The 22,500-nt window shown below is 45.7% G+C and overlaps 1 protein-coding gene across 1 annotated transcript in view; it reads right to left on the bottom strand.

The window, feature by feature from the left end:
• C2CD3 (C2 domain containing 3 centriole elongation regulator) overlaps positions 1-22,500 on the bottom strand; it is a 220,837-nt gene that overhangs the window by 84,937 nt on the left and 113,400 nt on the right. Inside the window, exons 18-21 of the mRNA XM_082245743.1 lie at positions 14,454-14,637; positions 8,165-8,337; positions 5,658-5,781; positions 1,553-1,821 (exon numbers count right to left, since the gene is read on the bottom strand). Of these exons, the coding sequence (XP_082101869.1) occupies positions 1,553-1,821; positions 5,658-5,781; positions 8,165-8,337; positions 14,454-14,637 (750 nt within the window). The remainder of the gene's footprint in view (positions 1-1,552; positions 1,822-5,657; positions 5,782-8,164; positions 8,338-14,453; positions 14,638-22,500) is intronic.

Raw genomic sequence — 22,500 nt, 5'->3', positions numbered from 1 at the left:
GCATGGCTACCACAGCATCTTGCAGCGGCATGCTATTCCAGTGTTTCTCAACTCCGGTCCTCGGGGCACACTAACAGGCCAGATTTGCAAGAAACCTAAAATAAATCACAGGTGATATAATTTGCTGCTCAGTGATTTCAGTATTCTAGTCTGCATCTCCCCAAGGTAATACTTAAAATCTGGAATGTTAGTGTGCCCCGAGGACCGGAGTTGAGAAACACTGTGCTATTCCATCCGGTTTGCGTTTAGTTGGACCATCATTTATTTTTCAACAGGACAATGACCCCAAACACACCTCCAGGCTGTGTAAGGGCTATTTGACCAAGGAGGAGAGTGATGGGGTGCTGCGCCAGATGACCTGGCATCCACAGTCACTGGACCTGAACCCAATCCAGATGGTTTGGGGTGGGCTGGACCGCAGAGTGAAGGCAAAAGGGCCAACAAGTGCTAAGCATCTCTGGGAACTCCTTCAAGACTGTTGGAAGACCATTTCAGGTGACTACCTCTTGAAGTGTGACTCTACAATTTTCATAGTCATGAAAATAAAGAAAACTCTTTGAATGAGAAGGTGTGTTCAAACTTTTGGTCTGTACTGTATATGTTAACAGTTTTTTCTTTTTTAACTGTGATCGTTTGCAAAGGAGGCCCTGCCTCCTTCGTTCATGCTGTGTGCTCTTGTGTTCCTCATGTCGCCATTCATAGCCCCTGCGTGGGCAGACCATTTATTTTTTGTATTACTGTGTGTTTCAAAGATATATCTGCAATAAAAAATGATTTAACCAGGAAATATAACCTATTGCTTTGCCATCCAGGGCAGACCATAGCATTTTATTATTTTGGTTGGGAAGCCAAGTTCTTCATGACTAGGACAGCATACAGCTGAAGCTGATGAGCAAGATGGTCTGCCTGTAAACTTGCTATACAAAAACTGAGGATATATGGCCGCCCACTAGAAAAATCTGCACCATAGATTGCCATAAAAGAGAATATCTGCCTCTCCTGCTGCCCATTGCTCTCCTAGAGAGCATTCTTTATATTTTCTATCTCCTGCTCCAGTGCTCAGTGGTTCCTCACGCCAACATTCATGCAACTATAAGACACAGTACATTGTGATTAGTGACATCAAGGTCGGTGAGAGAAAATCCTGAGCACTGGGGAGATCAAGAGATCACCACTCCTCAGTTTCTAAAGATGGCTTCAGCTGAGAATTTCCCTTTAGTGAGAGATCATTTAATGGTCCATGGGTGTCCAAACTACGGCCCTCCAGCTGTTCAGGAACTACAATTCCCACTACAATCGCTGACATTCACAGACATAACTAGGCATGATGGGAATTGTAGTTCCTGAACAGCTGGAGGGCCTTAGTTTGGACATAGTACATTTAATCACTTACTTTTTAACAGGAACCCCTTTTATTAACAGTTTTAATTTGGTGACATGGTTGCTTTACCTTCTCCTGAGTCTACTGAAGGATAAAAGTGTACAAAGCCACAGTACATCATCAACAGCACATTTCAAATAATACAGAGGTGGTTAAGGAGAGACTGATTACCAGATGTTGCGCTCTGGTGGTGAATAGACAGTACAATCTCGGAGGAGTGAAGGATCTCTGCCAGGCTACACGACTCCCCACTGCTCCTCTGAGTCAAAATATTACAGGGGAACTCTGAATGATGGTCGAACTCAGGGCAAAAGCTGCGAGCCACAGTACGCGTGTTTCGACTTTCCACCTCCGGTAAGAACGATGGGCGAATTATGACAAAGGCGTTCACCCCGACCTCTGCGCTGTACTGAAAAGACGGGTCTTCTTCTGCGAGAGCTCTGAAAGGAAATAGAAAACTATAACATGACAAGCACGAGGCCGACAGACTGTCCAACCAAAAGTGATAATTCAGTTGCAGAAGGAGCTTACAGGACTTTTTTTTTTAACTACTGAGGTCTCCAGTAGAAACACTTAACTTTGCAAAATTCTGCAGGCTTTTATCCCATGTGAAATCCTGCACAAAAGACCTAAAGAGAGCGGGGAGCACTCTAAAGCCTCGTACACATGATCAGATTATCGAATGATCTGTCGTCCGTTGTGTTGCATGCTGGTCTCATGTCAAAAGTAAAGAGGTTACTTTCATACGAAAAGTCCCGTACGACAGAATTCAACTTCAGAAGTGATGTCATGTGTTGAATTGTTTTTTTATGTATTCTTTCATCTTGCTCTAACGATTTTTTTTTGGATGAAAACTGCACTAATTAAACGAAAATCGGACGTTGTGTTGACGTACGATAAACATTTTATAGCCTGCACATCCAGTTTTTGTCGTCCGAAAATTCGTAATCGGCTATCGAAAGCACTATACTAACGATCCGAAAATTGCCAGATCGTTCGCCAGACAAAATTTTCCTTCCGATTTTCGTACCGTGTGTACGGGCCTTAAGCCTCTGCAGCTGGGCACATGTGTGGTGGGGACAGGGCAAAGGGAGACAGCAGAATGAACAGAGGGAAGACCTCATTAATCTGCAGCTGCTCTCAGTGGTGTATTTAGGTTTTGTGCTGCCCTAGGCCTGACTAAACTTGGGCACCCCTAATTTAAATATGACCCACCCCTTCCTGTAAAGGCCACACCCCTTCCTGTTTATGACCCACCCTGTCATCTGTAAACCACAGACCACAACCACAGTCCATCAATGCCCATCAGTGTAGCCTCATCAGTTCCCATCCGTGCAGCCTCATCAGTGGCCATTAGTACAGTCCCATCAGTGCCCACCAGTGCAGCCTATCAGTGCCCATTAGTGCATTATATCAGTGCCCATTAGTGCATCTCATCAGTGCCCATCAGTGCATCTCATCAGTGCCCATCAGTGCATCTCATCAGCGGCCATCAGTGCAGCCTCATCACTAGCCATCAGTGCCGCCTATCAGTGCCCATTAGTGGAACATATCAGTGCAGCCCCATCAGTGAAACTTATCAGTGTAGCCTAATTAGTGCCCATCAGTGCAGTTTATCAGTACCCACCATTGCCGCCTCATCAGTGGAAATCAGAGCAGCATACTAGTGCCCATCAGTAAAGCCTATTAGCGCCCATCAGTGCAGCATACCAGTGCTGCCTTATAAGTGTAGCCCCATCAGTGAAGCTTATCAGTGCCACCTCATCAGTGCCTCCTGGACCTTGCCCTCTGGCCAAATTTGCCCCATTGGACTGGCACTATACTAAAAGTGTAGCGCAAGCCGGCAAGCCTTTTCATGCGGAAGCTGGGAGGAGGCTGTTTTTTTTTCGTGTGGGGGGCAGCTTTTTGCTGCCCCCCTTCAAAGTGCCGCCCTAGGCCTGGGCCAAGATACAGCACTGGTCAATCAACATGCAACATGTGTGTCCTTAAGCTGTGCTGCTGCAGTGAAGGTTAATTAGTAGGTGTCTAGCTAGGGGTGTCTGGATCACAATAATTGGTTTCTAAGAATTACCAATGCTATAAGTAAAACCGCTATATGGATTTTTCAGTTGCTCACCTGAAGTTCAGCTTTAACTCTCTAAAATTGTCAAAAGATAAACAAAACAGTTTTGAGTTAACTGACCATTTCTAAGAAAGAAAATAACTGAAAAAAAAAAAAAAAAAAAAAAGGATGGTAATGGAATTTCACATATGCAAATGATTATTACTGAATTCCAGCATCTGTCCAACCATCGTTCATTAGGAAATACAAAGGAGGATCAAAGTCTACATGCCTATACTTTTGGTTTATGCCTCCAGCTTCTTTTTTTTTTTGAATTGGATCATTTTTATAGAAAAAAACTTTCGCTGTAACAGCAACATACAGAAAAGAAAAAAAACAAAAAAAATAAGAAGCAATACAAACATACAAAACAGAGCCATTATAGAGTGCAGCACATAGCCAATAAGTAAGGGCATCCTGAAGGCAAACCAATACTTGAATACCACAAAGCATTATCGATGTATACATGTCAGGTTGAAATCAGACTCATAATTCAGTAGCCGTAACATAACCAAAGCTTTAGACAATGCGAGATGTTAAGACCAATATTACCGTGCCAACAGGTATGGCAGTTAGCATAAACTATCCATACATTACGACCCTGGCCCAACTGCGTTACCCCACAGTAGTAAATTGTTAACCTACAGCAGGAGAAAAGCATACCCAGAGTAGCTTGCGGGGTACATCATGCCTCTAGCTTCCGACAGCTTGTGCAGGTGCATGGAGAAGACCGGATCCTCTGCTTATGCAGGTCAGAGGTTCTCAGCTCCCCCAATCAACGCCTTTATTTATATATTGTACAGAAAGCCAAGAATGGGTCACTGGATGGACGCTATATTTCACTCATATTTGGTTTGTGGTCCATTTCAGGGAGATGAATGGTATGCAGTTGGGGTTCTCACCAATACAGGGTGAGGGGTTTCCAGGGTAGTCCGATCAGAGGGGAGAGGACTGTCTTATAGTCTCTTTGGTAAATCCTCATTTGGGACACAGAATTCAGCGGGTTGGAGAGATATTTGGGTGGAAAAGAACCCTCAACTCTGATTACAGGGACTCTGGTACAGAAAGAGTAAACCTACCTGCAGGAAAAGATCCTTAAAAGACAGAAAGCTCCTAGGATAGGTGCGGAGTAGTGAGGAGTTGAGAGCAGACAAGTGTTAGGAGTATTGCATAACTGCGGGGAGCTGCCTAAATATGCTTGAGCAGTACTATACTTCTTGTGGGTAAAATCCTTGTATGAATGAAACACTGTTGATGTTATTTTGTGCTGAAGATACAGACTTTAAAGCCTAGTACACAAGGGTTGAATATCAGGCAGCATCAGCTGGTTCAATAAAAACCGACCGACATTCGGCCCGAGTGTACTAGAGTCGGTTGGAAGGGGCATGACCGAAAAAGTTCTGCCTATCAGCGCTCTTAGCCAATGGCTGAGGGACAATAGAACAGCAGGGGAGATCGTTGTACTAACATTGGATAGTTAGTACAGTGGCTCCTCCTGAGCTGTCAGTCTTTTTTTTTTTTTTTTCAGCCCTGCTGGGTTGAACGAAAAAAAGCGAATAGTGCGTACGAGGTGTTATTTTGTAGTTTTAAAGAAATTAGACCATTTTTGTATGCTGCTGGAAGTCTGGTTGTGTTAGCCTTAGGCCCCTTACACACAGGCGGACCGTTCAGATCCGCCTGTCCGTTTTTTTGGCGGATCTGAACGGTCCCCTCATGCATTCCTATGGGGCATCGGATGTCAGCGGAGACATGTCCGCTGACATCCGACCCATTCCAATCCGTCAAATCTGGATGGATGGAAACCCTATTTTCCATCCGTCCAGCGGATCCGATGGCATCGGATGAGAACGGACCGACGGTCCGTTCCCATCCGATTTCCCCCATAGAGATGCATGGGGAACTGACAGCTGTGTCTCCGCACACAGCAGGGAGACACAGCTGTCCTCCTGCTGCTCAGCGGGGGATCGGCGGCTCGATCCCCCGCCGAGAAAAACGGACTCCATCCAACGGACGGAGTGTGTGAAAGGAGCCTAAAGAGGGATAAAGGCTTTCTGCTTACAAAAACAAAAAACAAAAAAGCTTTGCATGTGGTCCAAGAGCACTACTGCAGTTAATACCCCCGAAATTGAATATATGGCATGGGGTACAGAGAAAGAGGAGAAGGGGCAGCTGTACCTGGCAGCAGCCTGGAGTCCTGTGGCTCGATGGATCTGAACAGATATGGAGACCATGCGTGTAGCCAATACACCCACCAGGCTTCTGACCGATCTTCTGTAGGTCACATTTACATTGAGTAAACCTGGAAAGAGGATAATATTAAGCAATTAGTGGTATGATCAGCATTGGACACAGAGACAGATTATTATCACAAAGTGACAGTTCGGTAATGCTGTACTGACCGGCCTTCACTATCAAATGACAATGATTTGCTGCATCTAAGAGTCAATGTGTTTAGCTGCCAGTGCATACAGTCTTTAGATAAGCTGTAACCGAGTATAGTCAACTTGTTCACTAAAGGGCATTTATAAGTTCTAAGAGCAGACAGCTCCAGGTGTATGTTCAAATCTGAACCATAATCTTATCTTTTCGTTAACAAAACTTGGGGTGCTCTACTAAATATCTTCCTCCGCTTCTGCGGTCAAACTCTGGCCTGCCACCACCCCTCACTCCTAAACACTAGTCAGTGAAACCAACATTTTCAGTAGGTCAGAAATTGCAGTATGTAACTGTTTCATTACAGGTTTCCTTTTAAAGGATAAGTTCACCTTTACAAAAATAAATAAATAAATACATGCACTTTTTCATGCAGGTAAAAAATATGCATTTTTTTTGTATCGGACCTATAAAGCATTGCACCCACGATTAGCAGATCCTGGGTGTAATACCACGGTCCTGTATACTGTCCGTATATCTGTCCAGCCGTACCTCTGATATGGCCAGACAGTTACACTGCCAGGAAGACTTCATGAACTACCACGTCGCTCAACAGCGCTGTGATAGTTCATTGAGAACTACAAGCTGACAGCCCCAAAGGCTGTCGGACCTTGTCGTTTTCCCATTCACAGAAGACTATGTTTTTTTGCAGATTGTGACAGAGGGGGCAGGGGGTTGAAGAACACCTGCTAGCTGTAAAAACGGGGAGAACGGAAGCCGGTGCATCTGTAACATGTTACACCCTGAATATGCATTACATATTCAGGGTGTTACAAAAGGTGAACTTATCCTTTAAGTGTACCTGACCAGGATATGTGAAGCTCCTTTGGATTCAAGGCCCAAGGCTATACATTTAGCCCTGAGCGCTGGACCTGCCTGTCCAAAAACTAAGCCCCACCCCCTATCATTTATTAATTTATTTTATTTTAGGTATTTCTATAGCAGCGTCAGTTTACGCAGCGCTTTACCCATGTATTATACATTCAAATCAGTCCCTGCCCTCAATGAGCTTACAATCTAAAAAGGTCCCTAATTCACATTCATACACACATACTAGGGGCAATTTAGACAGGAGCCATTTAACCTACCAGCATGTCTTTGAAGTATGGGAGGAAACCCACAGGGACAGGAAAAACATGCAAACTCTGTGCAGGTAGTGCTATGGTTGGGATTCAAACTGATGACCTTGGTTAGCTGTCAAATGATTGAACATCAGTAAGCAGTTGAGGTTCCGGCATTTGAAAGTTGAATGACAAAAGGAAAAGACTTTGGCAAGCCATAGGTAATGCTATTTATATCCTGCAACCATGGGTTGCAGGAAAGGAAAAAAATCGCTCAATTCCCCCATCAATACTAACTCCACTAACTATTGTATAGGCTGTCTGGCAGTAGAACACAGTGATTACTGCTGGCAGCTATAACTGCGTGCAGCAATTGCATGCAATAAATTCAATAAGCTATTTGTACTGAAGTTGATTGTTGGAATGACTTCAGTACAACCAGCCTGCCTTGATGGATCGAATCTCAGCTGGTCCCTACTTAACCTGCCGAGATTCGATCCTTCTATGGCTGGCTTTAGTGTCAGAAGGAGCAGAACTTACTTTCAACTTGGACAAACGTTAAGGCTCAATGGGGCTGTGTGGACCTACAATGCAAGAGGGCTCCAAAAGGTATCTTTCTGAATACATGAGTATTGCACTTCAGCACTGTTGTTATTTTTAGATAAATATCTTAGGCTTAACCATGTTCCCTTTGAGACCCATCTCATCAGAATTTGGGTACATTACTAGTAGACTATAAGAGGTTAAAGTAGAACTAAAGGCAAAGCTTTTTTTTTAAGGTTTTGGATGGAGTGGAGAGGGAATTAGAATACCTGTCAGGTCTTTATTTCTCCCTTGATTCACCTTCTTTATTTGTCCTGTTTACCATTATCATTGAAAGTAAAAGAAAATCCCATATTTTGGGATGTCCCCTGAAAAATAATAGAGGGGAAATCTTCCAACGGGGTTACTTGTCCTGGTGACCTGGTGGGTCCCCAAAGAATTCCCCTAATTTGCAGGGATTTCCTCTCACTTCCTGTTTGGCTATAGGACAGGAAGTGAAGCAAAATTCCTGCAATGAGACAGAAATGGCAGGAAAAAAAAATTGACGGGTTATAACCCTCCCTTGTTCTATCCAAAATGAAAAAAAAAAAAAGTTTTGCCCATAGTTTTACTTTAAGAAGATACAGAATTACGAGTTGCAGCTACCAGAGGAGGGAGTATGAGTTTCGGCTGGGTTTTCACTTCTCAGCGTAAGGGGCAGACAGAATGCTTGGATCCCCACTTCCTCCCGATGATGCACTGTCACCATAGCACACAGGCGGGACAACGGAAGCACGCATTTAGCCACCATCTGGTCTCTGACATTCGGGTAATAGTACCTGTAAGGGATACAAAAAGAACATGTGGCTTTATGCAATCAAACATCTGCATTTATAATCAGTTTAGAAATTCAAAAAAGACATTTTGTGCTTTGGTTCTGCTTGCGAAATTGTGCAAAATCAAGACAAGTTGTTAAAACTGAGCTTCATATAGTTGTAATTCTGGGTGTGCTGTGCATGTGCCCCTACCATAAAATGCCATCATTTCTCAGCATCACCCAAAGACCAGCTGCATTTCTTTCAGTTCCTCCTAATTCGCACATCCAGGTCATCAAGTAAATCCGCCCACCCCCTTTACAGGACTACAGCAAATTCCGTTCTTATGACCAGGGACATAATAACGACTTTGGCAATGCCCACAGACATGCCTGAAATCTGCCCATAATAGGTTGCTGTAATATTGAATGCCAGGGTATATGCTAGTAAAATGTCATTCAAAATTTTTCATTTTAAGAACGTTTGTTCATTTGCTAATCATTAGTGGGGCAAAATTAACGCAGCAATAAGAAAATTCAAAGGAGCAGGATGGAAATTTTGTTTTGAACAAATTTCTAACAATGTAAAGCATTAAAAGGATGAATAAACTTTGACCTTTACAATCATGTAAGTAATTATTAACCGCTTGCCGACCGCCGCAAGTAGATTTACTGCGGCGGTCAGCCCCTGCCAGGCAGAGTGACGTTAATTAACGTCACTAGCCTGGGAGGGTCTGGGGAGCGAGCGCGCGCCCACGGAGGCGTGCTCCCGCTCCCGCGCGGTCATGGACCCCCCCCCGCGCGTGTGACCAGCGGACCCGATGTCCGCCGGCCACTCGGCGATCGTCGGGGGAGAGGGAGAATGTCAGGCAGCTTGTGTAAACAAGCCACCTGTCATTCTCCTCACTGTAAAAGACACTGATCACTCGGATCTAGTATGTAGATCCGTTGATCAGTGTCCTTACAGCTAGAGCCACAGCCAATCACAGTAGAAACCACGCCCCTAGGGACACACACAGCCCCTCCCTCCCAAATAAAGTTAACCCCTTCACTGCCAGTGTATTTTTACAGTAACAGTGCATATGTATAGCACTGATTACTGTAGAAATGTCACTGGTAACCCCAAAAGTGTCAAAAATGTCAGTCAAGGGTCCGATCTGTCCGCCGCAATGTCGCAGTACCGCAAAAAAAAAAAAAATAGCAGATCGCCGCCATTACGCGTTAAAAAAAAAAACAACAAAAATGACAGAAATCTTTCCCTTTGTTAGTAAACGCGATAACTTTTGCGCAAACCAATCAAAATACGCTTTTTGCGATTTTTTTTACCAAACATAGGTAGGATAAAACAAATTGGCCAAAAATTTAAAAAAATTTAGATTTTTACATTTTTTTTTGGGGAATTTCATATAAAAAAAATGTGAAAAATATTGCTATTTTTGCAAAATTGACGCTCTTTTTTTGTTTATAGCGCGTGATCAAAAAATCGCACAGGTGATCAAATACCACCAAAAGAAAGCTCTGTTTGTGGGAAAAAAAGGACGTCAAATTCGTTTAGGTACAGCGTCGCACGACCGCGCAATTGTCCGTTAAAGTCACGCAGTGCCGAATCGCAAAATACCCCCTGGTCTTTTAGCAGGAAAATCCTCCGGGGCTTAAGTGGTTAAAGTGTCAGTAAACCCACATCATAAAAATGAATAATAAATGGTGTATTACATGCGTTTCATACTCACTCAATCACTATGAGGTTTGTTTTCTATATTCTGCAAAAAAAAAAAAATGGGATTTTTGACTTACTGTAAAATCCATTTCTCTGATGTTTATTGACGGACACAGCTCCTGATTCTTCTTAACCATTGGGTTATACTGCCCCCTACAGGAGTAGGACACTAGGCAAAGAAAAAGCTTAACTACGCCTATGGGCAGTCGCAGTCCCAAGGGGTATACTCCCACTCTCAGCTATAGGCACTCAGTTTTCTTACAAGCAGTGTCAGAAGAAAGCAAACTCCACAGAGGGGTGGGTGCTGTGTCTGTCAATGAACATCAGAGAAATAGATTTTACGGTAAGTCAAAAATCCAATTTTCTCTTTCGTTTATTGACAGACACAGCTCCTGATTCTTCTTAACCGGTTGCCGACCGCCGCACGACTATATATTCTGCGGCGGTCAGCCCCGGCCAGGCAGAGTGACGTATGGGTACATCACTCGCCTGTCACTGACTTGTGAGCCAATTGCGGGCGGGCGCGCGCCTGCCGAGGCGCGCACCTGCCTGGCTCGTTCACAGTGCATATGTATAGAATTGATTACTGCAGTAATGTCACTGGTAACCCCAAAAGTGTTAAAAATGTCAGTCAAGGGTCCGATCTGTCCGCCGCAATGTCGCAGTACCGCAAAAAAAAAAAATCGCAGATCGCCGCCATTACGTGTTAAAAAAAAAACAAGAAAAATGACAAAAATCTTTCCCTTTGTTAGTAAACGCGATAACTTTTGCGCAAACCAATCAAAATACGCTTTTTGCGATTTTTTTTTACCAAACATAGGTAGCATAAAACAAATTGGCCAAAAATGTTAAAAAATTTTGATTTTTACATTTTTTTTTGGGGGGGGGGGGGAATTTCATATAAAATAAATGTGAAAAATATTGTTATTTTTGCAAAATTGACGCTCTTTTTTTGTTTATAGCACATGATCAAAAAATCGCACAGGTGATCAAATACCACCAAAAGAAAGCTCTGTTTGTGGGGAAAAAAAGGACGTCAAATTCGTTTAGGTACAGCGTTGCACGACCGCGCAATTGTCCGTTAATGTCACGCAGTGCTGAATCGTAAAATACCCCCTGGTCTTTTAGCAGCCAAATCCTCCGGGGCTTAAGTGGTTAACCATTGGGACGTTCCAAAGCAGTGTTAAACATTAGGGGTGGGAAACAGCAGAAAAAAAAATCCCACGGCTAACCATAGCCAATCAGGTAACATTTAGCTCAACAATAAACTGGAGCTCAACTTAAAAAACAATACACCCTCAAAAAAGAGCAGGTCCTCTAAACAGCAGCCAGCAAAACCATGCGACCAAAAGAAGCATCCGCAAATGCTAACACATCCACTTTACAAAAAGCTGTATAAAAGTTTGCACCGACGACCAGTTGGCCGCATTGCAAACCTGCGTCACTGACGCCCGAAGACGGAAAGCCCAGGAGACACTAAGAGCTCTAGTAGAGTGCGCCTTGACAGGAAAGGAGGAACCTGACCCTTGATGCAGTAGGCCAGAACCATCGTCTGATCCATCTGGAAATGTTCACAAAAGAAGCGGACAACCCTTTGTAAGGTCCGTCCGTGAGCACAAATAGAGTCTGACTTCCAAAAAGACTCCGTAGCTGCATGTACACTCTATTTGCATGAACCACATCCAAGGCATACAAGGCAATTTCCTTTGGATGTTTAGGCCTGGGACACAGGGGAGGCCACAAAATGTCTTCATTCAAATGACAGTCAGAGACAACCTTAGGAAGGAATGACGGACAGACGCAAAGCCCCACCTTATCCTTAGGAATCACCATAAGGCGACCGACCGGATAACGCCACCAGTTCTGACACCCTGCGCGCAGAGGTGATAGCCACCAAAGAAGGCCACCTTCTGGGGCAGTGAAGCAGGGAAACCTACTGAATATTTTCAAAGGGAGGCTTCTGTATTAAGATTCCAGGGCGGCAACAGAGCCCGCACTGAAGGAACCAAATGTTGGACATCCTGAAGAAAAGGTACGCACCAGGGAGTGTGTGGCCAAAGGTGGTTGGAAAAAGACCACCAAAAACCGATATCTGGCCCTTGATGGTACTCCAGGCCAATTACTGTTGAAGGAAGGTTAAGATCCGATCCACCAAGGAGCGAGGATGAACCCTGAGAAACTCACACCACACAATGCACGTCTTGCACGTACGATGGTAGATCTTCCTAGAAGTAGCTTTTAACAGCGTAGGAATCATCGACTCAGACAAACCTCCATCCTTCATTACCTGGCTTTCAAGAGCCAAGCCGTCAAAGCCAGCGACTGTAAAGCAGGATGGAAGATTGGTCCTTTGGACAACAGATCCTCCCTGAGAAGAAGTCCCCAAGGAGCATCAGCGACCAGAAGTAGCAGATCAGCGTACCAAGACTGGCGAGGCCAGTCTGGAGCCACTAGAATGACCCGAATTCCTTCTGCCTGGATCCTACACAGGAGTTGTGGCAGAAGTTTGAGGGGCTGGAATGAATCGGTCAGCCCACCTTAGAATGCCAGCTACTTACCGAGCCGCCAGGACACTTCTTGTGCCCCCCTTGGTGATTGATAAAGACCACGGCCGTGGCATTATCCGAATGAATTCGTACTGTACACCCCTGAAGACGAATTGTCCAATGAGCCAGACAAAGTCTGATCGCTCGAGGTTCCAGTACATTCATCGGCAGTTTGGCCACAGTCCGGACCCCCTGAGCATGTCTGTGCTAAGGAAGCCTTCCCACCCGGACAGGCTGTCATCTATAATTCCAGTTAAAAAAAAAAAAAAAAAAATTGCCAGGACCAGAGATCCCAGCAAGGAACTAGGTCCTTACTCCTGACTAGGCAGAAAAAAACTGAGTGCCAATAGCTGAGAGTGGGTGTATAACCCCTGAGACTGCCCATTGGCGTAGTGAAGCTTTTTCCTGCCTAGTGTCCTACTCTTGTAGGGGGCAGTATAACCCAATGGTTAAGAAGAATCAGGAGCTGTGTCCGTCAATGAACAAAAGAGAAACCTGGTTGATCCTGCTGTTCTCTAACTCCCCCTTCCTGTTAATTTCCCCAATTCAGCTAGGGATTTTGCGGCTGTAATGACAACTCTGCACATGCTCAGTTTTCATTGAGTTTCTATGCTGAGAATTTCCTGCCTATCACATCTGAGCAGTCCATGTGACTATAAAGTCACACATGTGGGTGTATACACAGTGCTAAATGACAGCCCACTCTCTCCCTCCTCCTTCATGCCCACTAACCAGCTAAACACAATAGGGGCGGGATATTAACCATCCTCTCTGCTCCTCTCAAGACCTTCTACTCTCAAGCTCTCGTCTCCAGGATTTCTCCAGAGTCTCTCCCATCTTCTGAAACACTCTACCTCAACCAGTCCGGCTATCTCCTACTCTAGCTGCCTTCAGGCAATCCCTGAAAACTCATCTCTTCAAGGAAGCCTATCACTCCTTCAACTAACCTTTTACCTCTTCCATCAGCTCATTCCCCACAGTTACAACCTTTTGTACCACCTGCCCCACCCTATGAAATTGTAAGCTTTTCTGAGCAGGGCCTTCTTAATCCTCTTGTATTTTATTGTATTGTAACTGTACTGTATCCCATTTATATTGTAAAGCGCTGCGTAAACTTTTGGGGCTATATAAATCCTGTATAATAATATTACATGTAGATTAATAGAGGCTTCATCTCCCCGTTATTCTAAGACACAGGCTGGAGGAGCGTGAAACAGCCCGTGACTAGCAGAAATCCGCCCACACCATGTCATTTCCACAAAATAATAAAAATTTGATTTCAAATATACATTTGTATGACAATTTAAAACAGTTTATTGATACTAACTATTCATTTTTACTCTTTATTCCACAGACTGGATTTTTTTTTTTGAACATGTGACCAGCAGCAGAGGACTAGAAGCTCCCCCTTAGGTTTCCCTACAGATAGGCTGGGAGAGAGCTGAGTCATATGAAATCTGTATATCTATTAGGAAAAAGGCACTTAATTGCAGTGCCATCATCCACATACAAAAATAAAGGGGACAATGTAAATGAAACAGTGTGCGTTTACCAATCAGTTTGAAGTAAGGTAAAGGGATACTAAAGTGTTTCGAAGGAGACAGAATATCTTTAACATGATGCTCTTTATGTTTACTGCAATGTGACAGGTCCACTTTAACATTCCGATTGGTAAAGTCAGTTTTTGGAGAATATACAAACACACACGGCAAGAAAAATAACAGCACAACTTTCAACAAAATGTAAGAAAGGCTTAAAAATGGAAAAGGATAAAAATATGGTCTAAATAGAGTAATAGAAACATCCTTGATAAGATATACTATATATGTTAATTTTACTATGTGATTTGTTGTAATCTCATTTGTCCGGGCACCTTACCTACACCACATTTCGAATGTTACCCCTCCTCCTCCAGAAAGACCCTGCATGGAGTATGCACTGAGCAGCAGCCTCTGCACTGGGGTGTCTGAAGGTGCCACCAGAGTGTGGCTCTGCCGGTCATTAAAGATAGGATCTGGTACACACAGGGTGGTGGCTGTCCGCACAGGCTTCAGGCTAATACCTGAAACACAAAGAAAGGCAGAGAGAAACTCAGCGACAGTACCTTTATTCTTCAATCTCTCTAAAATACAGAAGGCTGATAGAGTGTACAGGGGAAACACAGCCCTAGGAAAAGCGTGATTACTATTTAAAGACCAATTTCCTAGAGTTGGGCTTTAAGCGAATATGTAAGGATAGAAATACGGATCTGCCTGGAACTTTTTAAAGTCGAAATCACCCTTATCTAGCCTGTAAAGCCTAAACTCTAGTCCTGAATGCATAGTTATCAGGTTGAAAAAAGACACAAGTCCATCTGGCTCAACCAATAAAAAAACAGTAAAGAAAACCCAACCATACAATCCCATATACAAACACGATCCTCTACCGGCAGTTGATCAAGAGGAAGAAGAAATACCCCAGCAAAGCATAATACAATTTGCAAAAGCAGAGGAAAAAATTCCTTCCCGATTCCCCGAGAGGCAATCGGATATTCCCTGGATCAACTTTACCTATAAATTTTAGTACCCATTTATATTATGTACACCCAGGAAAGAATCCAGGCCTTTTTTAAAGCAATCTACTGAGCTGGCCAGAACCACCTCTGGAGGGAGTCTATTCCACATTTTCACAGCTCTTACGGTGAAGAAACCTTTCCATATTTGGAGATGAAATCGTTTTTTCTCTAGACATAAAGAGTGCCCCCTTGTCCTCTGTGTTGATCTAAAGTGAACAACTCAACACCAAGTTCACTACATGGACCCCTTGTATATTTATACATGTTGATCATATCCCCCCTTAATTTCCTCTTCTCAAGAGAGAATAAATTCAGTTCCTCTAATCTTTCCTCATAGCTGAGCTCCTCCGTGCCTCTTATCTGTTTGGTTGCCCTTCTCTGCACTTTCTCCAGTTCCCCGATATCCTTTTTAAGAACTGGTGCCCAAAACTGAACTGCATATTCCAGATGAGGTCTTACTAATGATTTGTACAGGGGCAAAATTATATCTCACTCTCTAGAGTCCATGCCTCTGTTAATACAAGAAAGGACTTTGCTGGCTTTGGAAAACGCAGCTTGGCATTGCAAGCTATTATTAAGCTTAGGATCTACCAGAACACCCAGATCCTTCTCCGCTATGGATTCCCCCAGTTCTACTCCCCCTAGTATGTATGATGCATGCATATTCTTAGCCCCCAAGTGCATAACTTTACATTTATCAACATTAAATCTCATTTGCCACATAGTTGCCCAATCAAACAGTGCATTGAGGTCAGCTTGTAGATTGGAGACATCCTGTAAAGAAGTTATTCCACTGCAAAGCTTGGTGTCATCTGCAAAAACTGAAATGGTCATTTTAATCCCAGACCCGATGTCATTTATAAAGATATTAAAAGTAAGGGTCCATACAGGGTTCGGATACAGTCTTTTTGAAGAATTCCCATTTCTGTTCTGTGTTCATTGATGCCAATATTCCCTCCCAGTCCAAGTCTTGGAGAGCAGCCCTCATCCTTGGAAAATTTGCTCTCTTAAAGTTAAGTGTTTTTATATTTCCTGTATGCGTTTGCTGCTTACAGCTTAAATTAATTCATATTATGGTTACTGCTACCCAGATGTTCTTTTATATGAACATGAGTAATAAGCTCTGCATGGTTTAAGATTACTTGGTCCAACAGAGCATCATTTCCAGTTGGGCCTCAATAAACTGCACCATAAAATTGTCTTGTAATAGGCTTATAAATTTTTGCCCTTTAACAGTTCCATGCTTCTTTCTAAGGCCGGCCATAGACGGAGCGATTTTGTCTCCTGCAACCTATGGTTGCTGGAAAGAAAATCACTAGATTTCCCCATCAGCACAGCCAGTGTTAATGGGGGAATCCCTCCCGCAGAGCCATTGTGTTCTACTGATGGAGGGCGCAGTCCCTGCCGGGAGAACACAGTAATTACTGCTATCGCCAATAAGCCGCTAGCAATATTCACATGTAAAATACAGCTGGCTGGTTGTACCCAAGATGATCAATCAACTTAGGAACATTCAGGCTGCCCATAGATGGCTTGGATCTCAGCTGTGATTCGAACTGTCTATGGCCGGCTTAAGCCAGCGATTAAAGAGATAGTGAAGCCAGAACAAGGATGAAAGACCTGCACCTTACATCTCACCAGCTCTTCGCATGTTCAGTTATAAGTGACTGTCATTCAAATATTATAAACCTACAGATATGTAATAGACTCCAAGACCCCTACAGTTCAATCCATGTCACCAGGTGCTCTGAAAGGCAAAGCTTCAGCACTCTGATGGCCACAAAGCAGGTCAGCTCTTGCTGCACATTCTGACTGACCAACGAAGCAGTCCATCATAGAGATAAGCCAATTGACGCGTGAAGTGAGTGGATGGTAGCTACAATTTCCGACACCGCTGGGAAGTCTGAGCTCTACCAGTTGGAATGGCACAGGATTTCTCTGTAATTGCAAGGTTTTGAAGGTTTATTAGCAGAAAAAATAAACTCTTCAGTGAAGACATACCGTATTTATTGTCGTATAACACGCACTTTTTCCTCCTAAAAATGGAGGGCAAAAAAAAAAAGCTGGGCAGCGCTGAGAGGAAGAGGAGGGGGCGGGCCGGGCGGAGCAGAAGGAAGGACGAGCGGCTGCTGTCATAGGAAGTCCCGCCTCCTATGATAGGCAGCACAGTGGCCCAATGCCGGGACACGGTACGTGTGACGTCTATCATAGGCGCCGGGACGTCAGATGACAGCGGCGGCTCATACTCACTTCTCCTTGCACGGCCCGCCCCCCTCTGCCTCAGCGCTGCCCGGCTTTTTTTTTTTAAATATATGGGCAATCTGTGCAATGTAAGGGCGCTGGCAAGGCTGCTTTAGGGACACTGCGCTAGCGAGGCTGCATTGGGGACACTGCGCTGGCGAGGCTGCATTGGGGACACTGCGCTGGCGAGGCTGCATTGGGGACACTGCGCTGGCGAGGCTGCATTGGGGACACTGCGCTGGCGAGGCTGCATTGGGGACACTGCGCTGGCGAGGCTGCATTGGGGACACTGCGCTGGCGAGGCTGCATTGGGGACACTGCGCTTGGGGAGGCTGCATTGGGGACACTGCGCTTGGGGAGGCTGCATTGGGGACACTGCGCTTGGGGAGGCTGCATTGATGGACACTGTGCTGGGGAGGCTGCATTGATGGACACTGTGCTGGGGAGGCTGCATTGATGGACACTGTGCTGGGGAGGCTGCATTGATGGACACTGCATTTATTGACATTGCGCTGATGAGGCTGCATTCATGGGCACAGGTAAGACTGCATTTGATTCTGCATTTGATTAAAAAAAAAAAAAAAGTTCTGAGTTCAATGCTGTTTATTTAAAATTTTAAGCTTTTTTCCTAAAATTTCCCTCCTAAATGTGAGGTGCGTGTTATACGCCGATAAATACGGTAGTTATACTAGGTTACATCGACTTTCTGAATTTCTGGGCTTGGTCTAAAACTACCTCACTGTTCAAAAAAAAAAAAAAAGAAGAGCACTGGGGTCCTTAGTTCAAATCCTGGCCAGGACACTATCTGCATGCGCTTGCATGCGTTTCCTCTGGGTACTTCATTTTCCTCCCACACTCCAAAGACCAACTGGTAGTTTAATTGGCTCCTCTCTAAATTGCCTTTTATCTGCATGAATGTAAGATAGGAACCTTAGATTGCAAGTAGTGATCGACCGATATAACCCCCCCCCCCCCCCTGCACTTAAAAGCATTAAAAACGCCAACTTTGGCTGTTTTGAATGCTGTAATTTTTTTTAATTTGGCGCCGAGTACCCGGAAGTGATAACATCACTTCGGGTTTTTACACGGAGACCCGATCAGAGCCGAATGCGGCTTTGATCGGGTCTTCTCTTCGGCGGCCGTGCAGGCTGGTTGCCCGGGTCTCCCGGTGGGACGGAAGACCCGGGCCAGCCGCGGAAGGCGTGGGGGGGGGGGGGCGTCCCATTCAGCTCCTTGTAATGACAGCCGAGCGGCTTCTCAGCCGCATAGGTTGCCATTACAAGACAGCCGACTGTCGGCTATGGGCGCCGATACCGGGTGATGCCTCTATCTGCAGCCATCACTCCGGTATAAGCACTTTCCGAAATATCGGCAACCTCAGGGGCCGATTCGATATATCGGGGAAAGTGCATATCGGCCCCCGATATATCGGCTTTGCTGATAATGGGTCGATCCCCAATTGTAAACTCCTCTAAACCAGGGACCGGTCTGAATGGATAGTATGTAAAAGTCAACGTAAATTAGGGGCCCACTATAAATGCCTATAACAATTTATAAAAAATATCCACTTTCCGACCGTCCAATAGCAGATTTACTGTTATACATGTGGTTCTGTACTTCCTGGTAGGGGGCGGCGCTTCTGCAGTGATTTGTCAAAGCAGAAGCCGATCAGAGGGTGACGGTCAATGGATGTCTGCTGGCACCCGCCGATCAGAGGGAACTGAGGCTAGATGGAGCTCTATCTATGTAAACAAGGCAGAGCTTCATCCTGCCGGGGGGGGGGTGGATTTTCTTCAGGGAGTAAAATCCATTGCATCCTTTAGTAAAAGCACCTCACATAGTACACAAAGAAAACTGGCTAGGCACACATTTAACCTTTTGATTGCCATAGATGTTTAACCCCTACCCAGCCAATGTTATCATTACTGTGACCAGGTATATTTTTAAATCAAAACAACTTTATTGCGTACTGAAACACAACAGGAGATATACAACAAGAAAAGGCTGCGAGATAGCCAATATAGAACAAACCAGTCCATAAATCTTGACAGTCAATGCCAGCTCACGAGAGTACATAGCAATTAGTAGAACAGTGTACACAGATATACGATAATTGAAACACAATGCATTAGGAATTACGATGTACAAGTAGTGGAAGAATTTAGCCATTTATCCCACACTTTATGGTATTTCCCCGGGCAACCTCTATTAACATAAATAAGTTTTTTGTAGGGGAGAGTGCTATTGATCTCGCCAATCCACGCCGCCAAGGTAGGCACCGCCTGTTGGATCCAATTTCTGGCCAGCAATTTACGGGCCTGAAACAGGGTCTCCTGCAAGAACTGGGCCACGTGCTTGTTAATCTCAACATCGGGAAGGAGTCCCAGTAAACACAATCTAGGGTCGAGTGTCACAGGCGCGCCCATCTGATCGTGGAGGAACTGGACCACTTGGGCCCAGAACCCGCGTACTCGCGGACATTGCCACAGCAGATGGTCGAATGTGCCAGTCGACAGCAGACACTTGGGGCAATGGGACGCCTGGGTGGGACGAAATTTAGCCATACGTACAGGGGTAAGGTATGTACGGTGAAGGATACATACATGAGTAAAGCGGTCCGACATTTTAGGGGAAGCACACTTAGCGCCCATCAGTACATCCCCCCAATCCTCATCCAGTATCTCTCCCAACAAAGGTTCCCATTTGGGTTTCAACGCATACGCGATCTTGGTGGCCGCGGGCGTAAGCAACATCTCGTACAGAAGGGCAATCAGCTTACAGTGGTCCGCGCCCATGAGGACCCTAGTCAAGTCCAAGGGTTCCACCATCGGACAGTCCTCCGGGAACTGGGCCCGCAGCGCGTGATCGAGCTGCATGTATCGGAAGTACATATGAGATGGGAGGGCAAACTCCTGCTTAAGTTGGCTGTATGACTTCACTGCTCCCCGGTGCAATACATGGGAGAGCAGGAAGACACCCCTAGAGATCCAGACACTGGGATCAGGTATCTGTAAAAGTTCTGGTAGAAGTTTATTAAACCACAGCGGCGTATCAGCGTGTAGGGCCTCGCAGCCCATCTTCTGCATCGCCAGGTCCCAGACACGTCTATAGTTATGCAAGAGACTCCCACGTGGGGAGGACCCGTGGGATCCCTTCACCCCCCGAAGGAGGTCACAGAATGGGTGGGGAACCGGGAAGCCAGAGTCCGCACAGACCAAGAGACGGCACCTCAGACTGTCCTGTTTGTCCAAGTGGTAGAAATGGGATAGCTGAGCCGCCAAATAGTACAGGGGAAGATCGGGGACCGCGAGACCGCCCAACGAGATCGGGAGACGGATCGTACGCGACGACAATTTGCGCCTCGCCGATCCCCAGATAAACGAGTTCCAGAGGGCTTCGAGGACCTTAAAGTAGCGGAGTGGTATATAGACCGGGCAATGCCACATAACATACAAAATTTTAGGGAGCAGAATCATCTTGAGGAGACCTATCCGCCCCATCACCCCCAGCGGGAGCTTAGCCCACGCCTGGAGTTTAGCCTTGAACAGGGATATAACCGGTTCAATATTGAGGGAAACGTAGTCCGAAAGATCCCGAGATATATGTATACCCAGGTATTTAATCACGCTGACACGTCGAAGGGGCAATGAGGCCTGGGCAAAGGTAGGGGGAGAGGCATCCATGGGGAGAATCTGGGACTTGTCCCAATTGATACGTAGACCAGAGAACTTACCAAAGTGTTCGATGACCTGCAGAGCCGAAGCCAAGGAAGGACCAGCATCCGATAAATACAAAAGCATATCGTCAGCATACAGGCTAACCTTCTCCACCAGTGGACCAGCACGAAGCCCCTCAATACCCGGATGGGATCGAAGAGCCGCCGCCAATGGTTCCACCGCCAAGGCATAGAGTAGAGGGGAGATAGGGCACCCCTGACGTGTGCCTCTGGAGAGAGGAAACACGTCCGAGGTCCAGCCATTCGCCAGAACCCGTGCCCGAGGGGCATCGTAGAGGATAGTCAGCCACCTGATGAATCGCGGACCAAAGCCAAAGATACGCAGACAATGCCATAGATAATTCCATTCGACAGAATCAAAGGCCTTGGCCGCGTCAAGTGAGACCACCACCCGAGCTCCCAGCTGGGCATGCGAGGCCTGTAAATTCATAAATAGACGTCTAGTGTTATAGGCAGTGTTTTTTGTAGGCATAAAGCCCGTCTGATCAGGGTGTATCAACGTCAGGATAACCTTATTTAGACGAATGGCCAAAACTTTAGCAAGGATTTTCACATCAGTCTGTAATAGGGAAATGGGCCTATAAGACTCAGGTTGGAGAGGGTCCTTCCCAGGCTTCGGGATCAAAACAACGAGGGCCTCACGCATAGAGTCAGGAAGGGTAGCGTCCTTAAAAATAGATCGATAGAGGGTCACCAACCTAGGAACAAGGGTAGACGAAAATTGTGCATAGAATTCCACAGGGAGCCCGTCCACGCCTGGAGCTTTGCAGCGAGCGAAACTAGCTATAGCCGCCTGCACCTCCTCGGCGGAGATAGGGGCCTCAAGGGCCTCCACCTGAACCGCCGATAACTGAGGGAGGGACAGGTCAGCCAGCAGCCCATCCAGCTCGGGGGCCCCGTACGCCACCGTAGAGGAATAGGTGTCACGAAAAAACGACGCAAACATGCTGGCAACCTTGGCAGCGTCAGAAACCAGGGATCCATCCGGACCCGCTAGGGAAATGACCACCGGAGGGCGGGCATCCAGGTGCGCCAAGTGTGCCAAAAGCCTACCCGGGCGTTCTCCCTGTTCAAATATCCGCTGCTTGGCGAAAAATAATTTATGCCTAGCTCTCTCGTAACTAAGCTGTTCGGCCACCCGCGTCTGCAATTTAAGGCCCGCGAGCGCATCCGGAGTCGGTGCAAGAGCATACTGATCCTCCATAGAGGCCAAGTCCTCCAGCACCTGGGCGTATGAAGCTCTAGAGTGACGTTTAAAAGTGGAAATGGCATGGGAAAGTTTCAGCCTCACATGGGACTTGAACGCATCCCACACCGTCAGGACATCCGAGGTACCGTCATTAGTCGCGAAGAACGAGTCCCATTCAGCGTCTAGAGATTCAGTGTCTGGGATT

The sequence above is a fragment of the Pelophylax lessonae genome (genome assembly GCF_965119305.1).
Source record: "Pelophylax lessonae genome assembly, chromosome: 2".
Lineage (NCBI taxonomy): Eukaryota > Metazoa > Chordata > Amphibia > Anura > Ranidae > Pelophylax > Pelophylax lessonae.
Note: the sequence above shows the minus strand (reverse complement) of the source record. Positions and strands in the feature narration are given on the sequence as shown.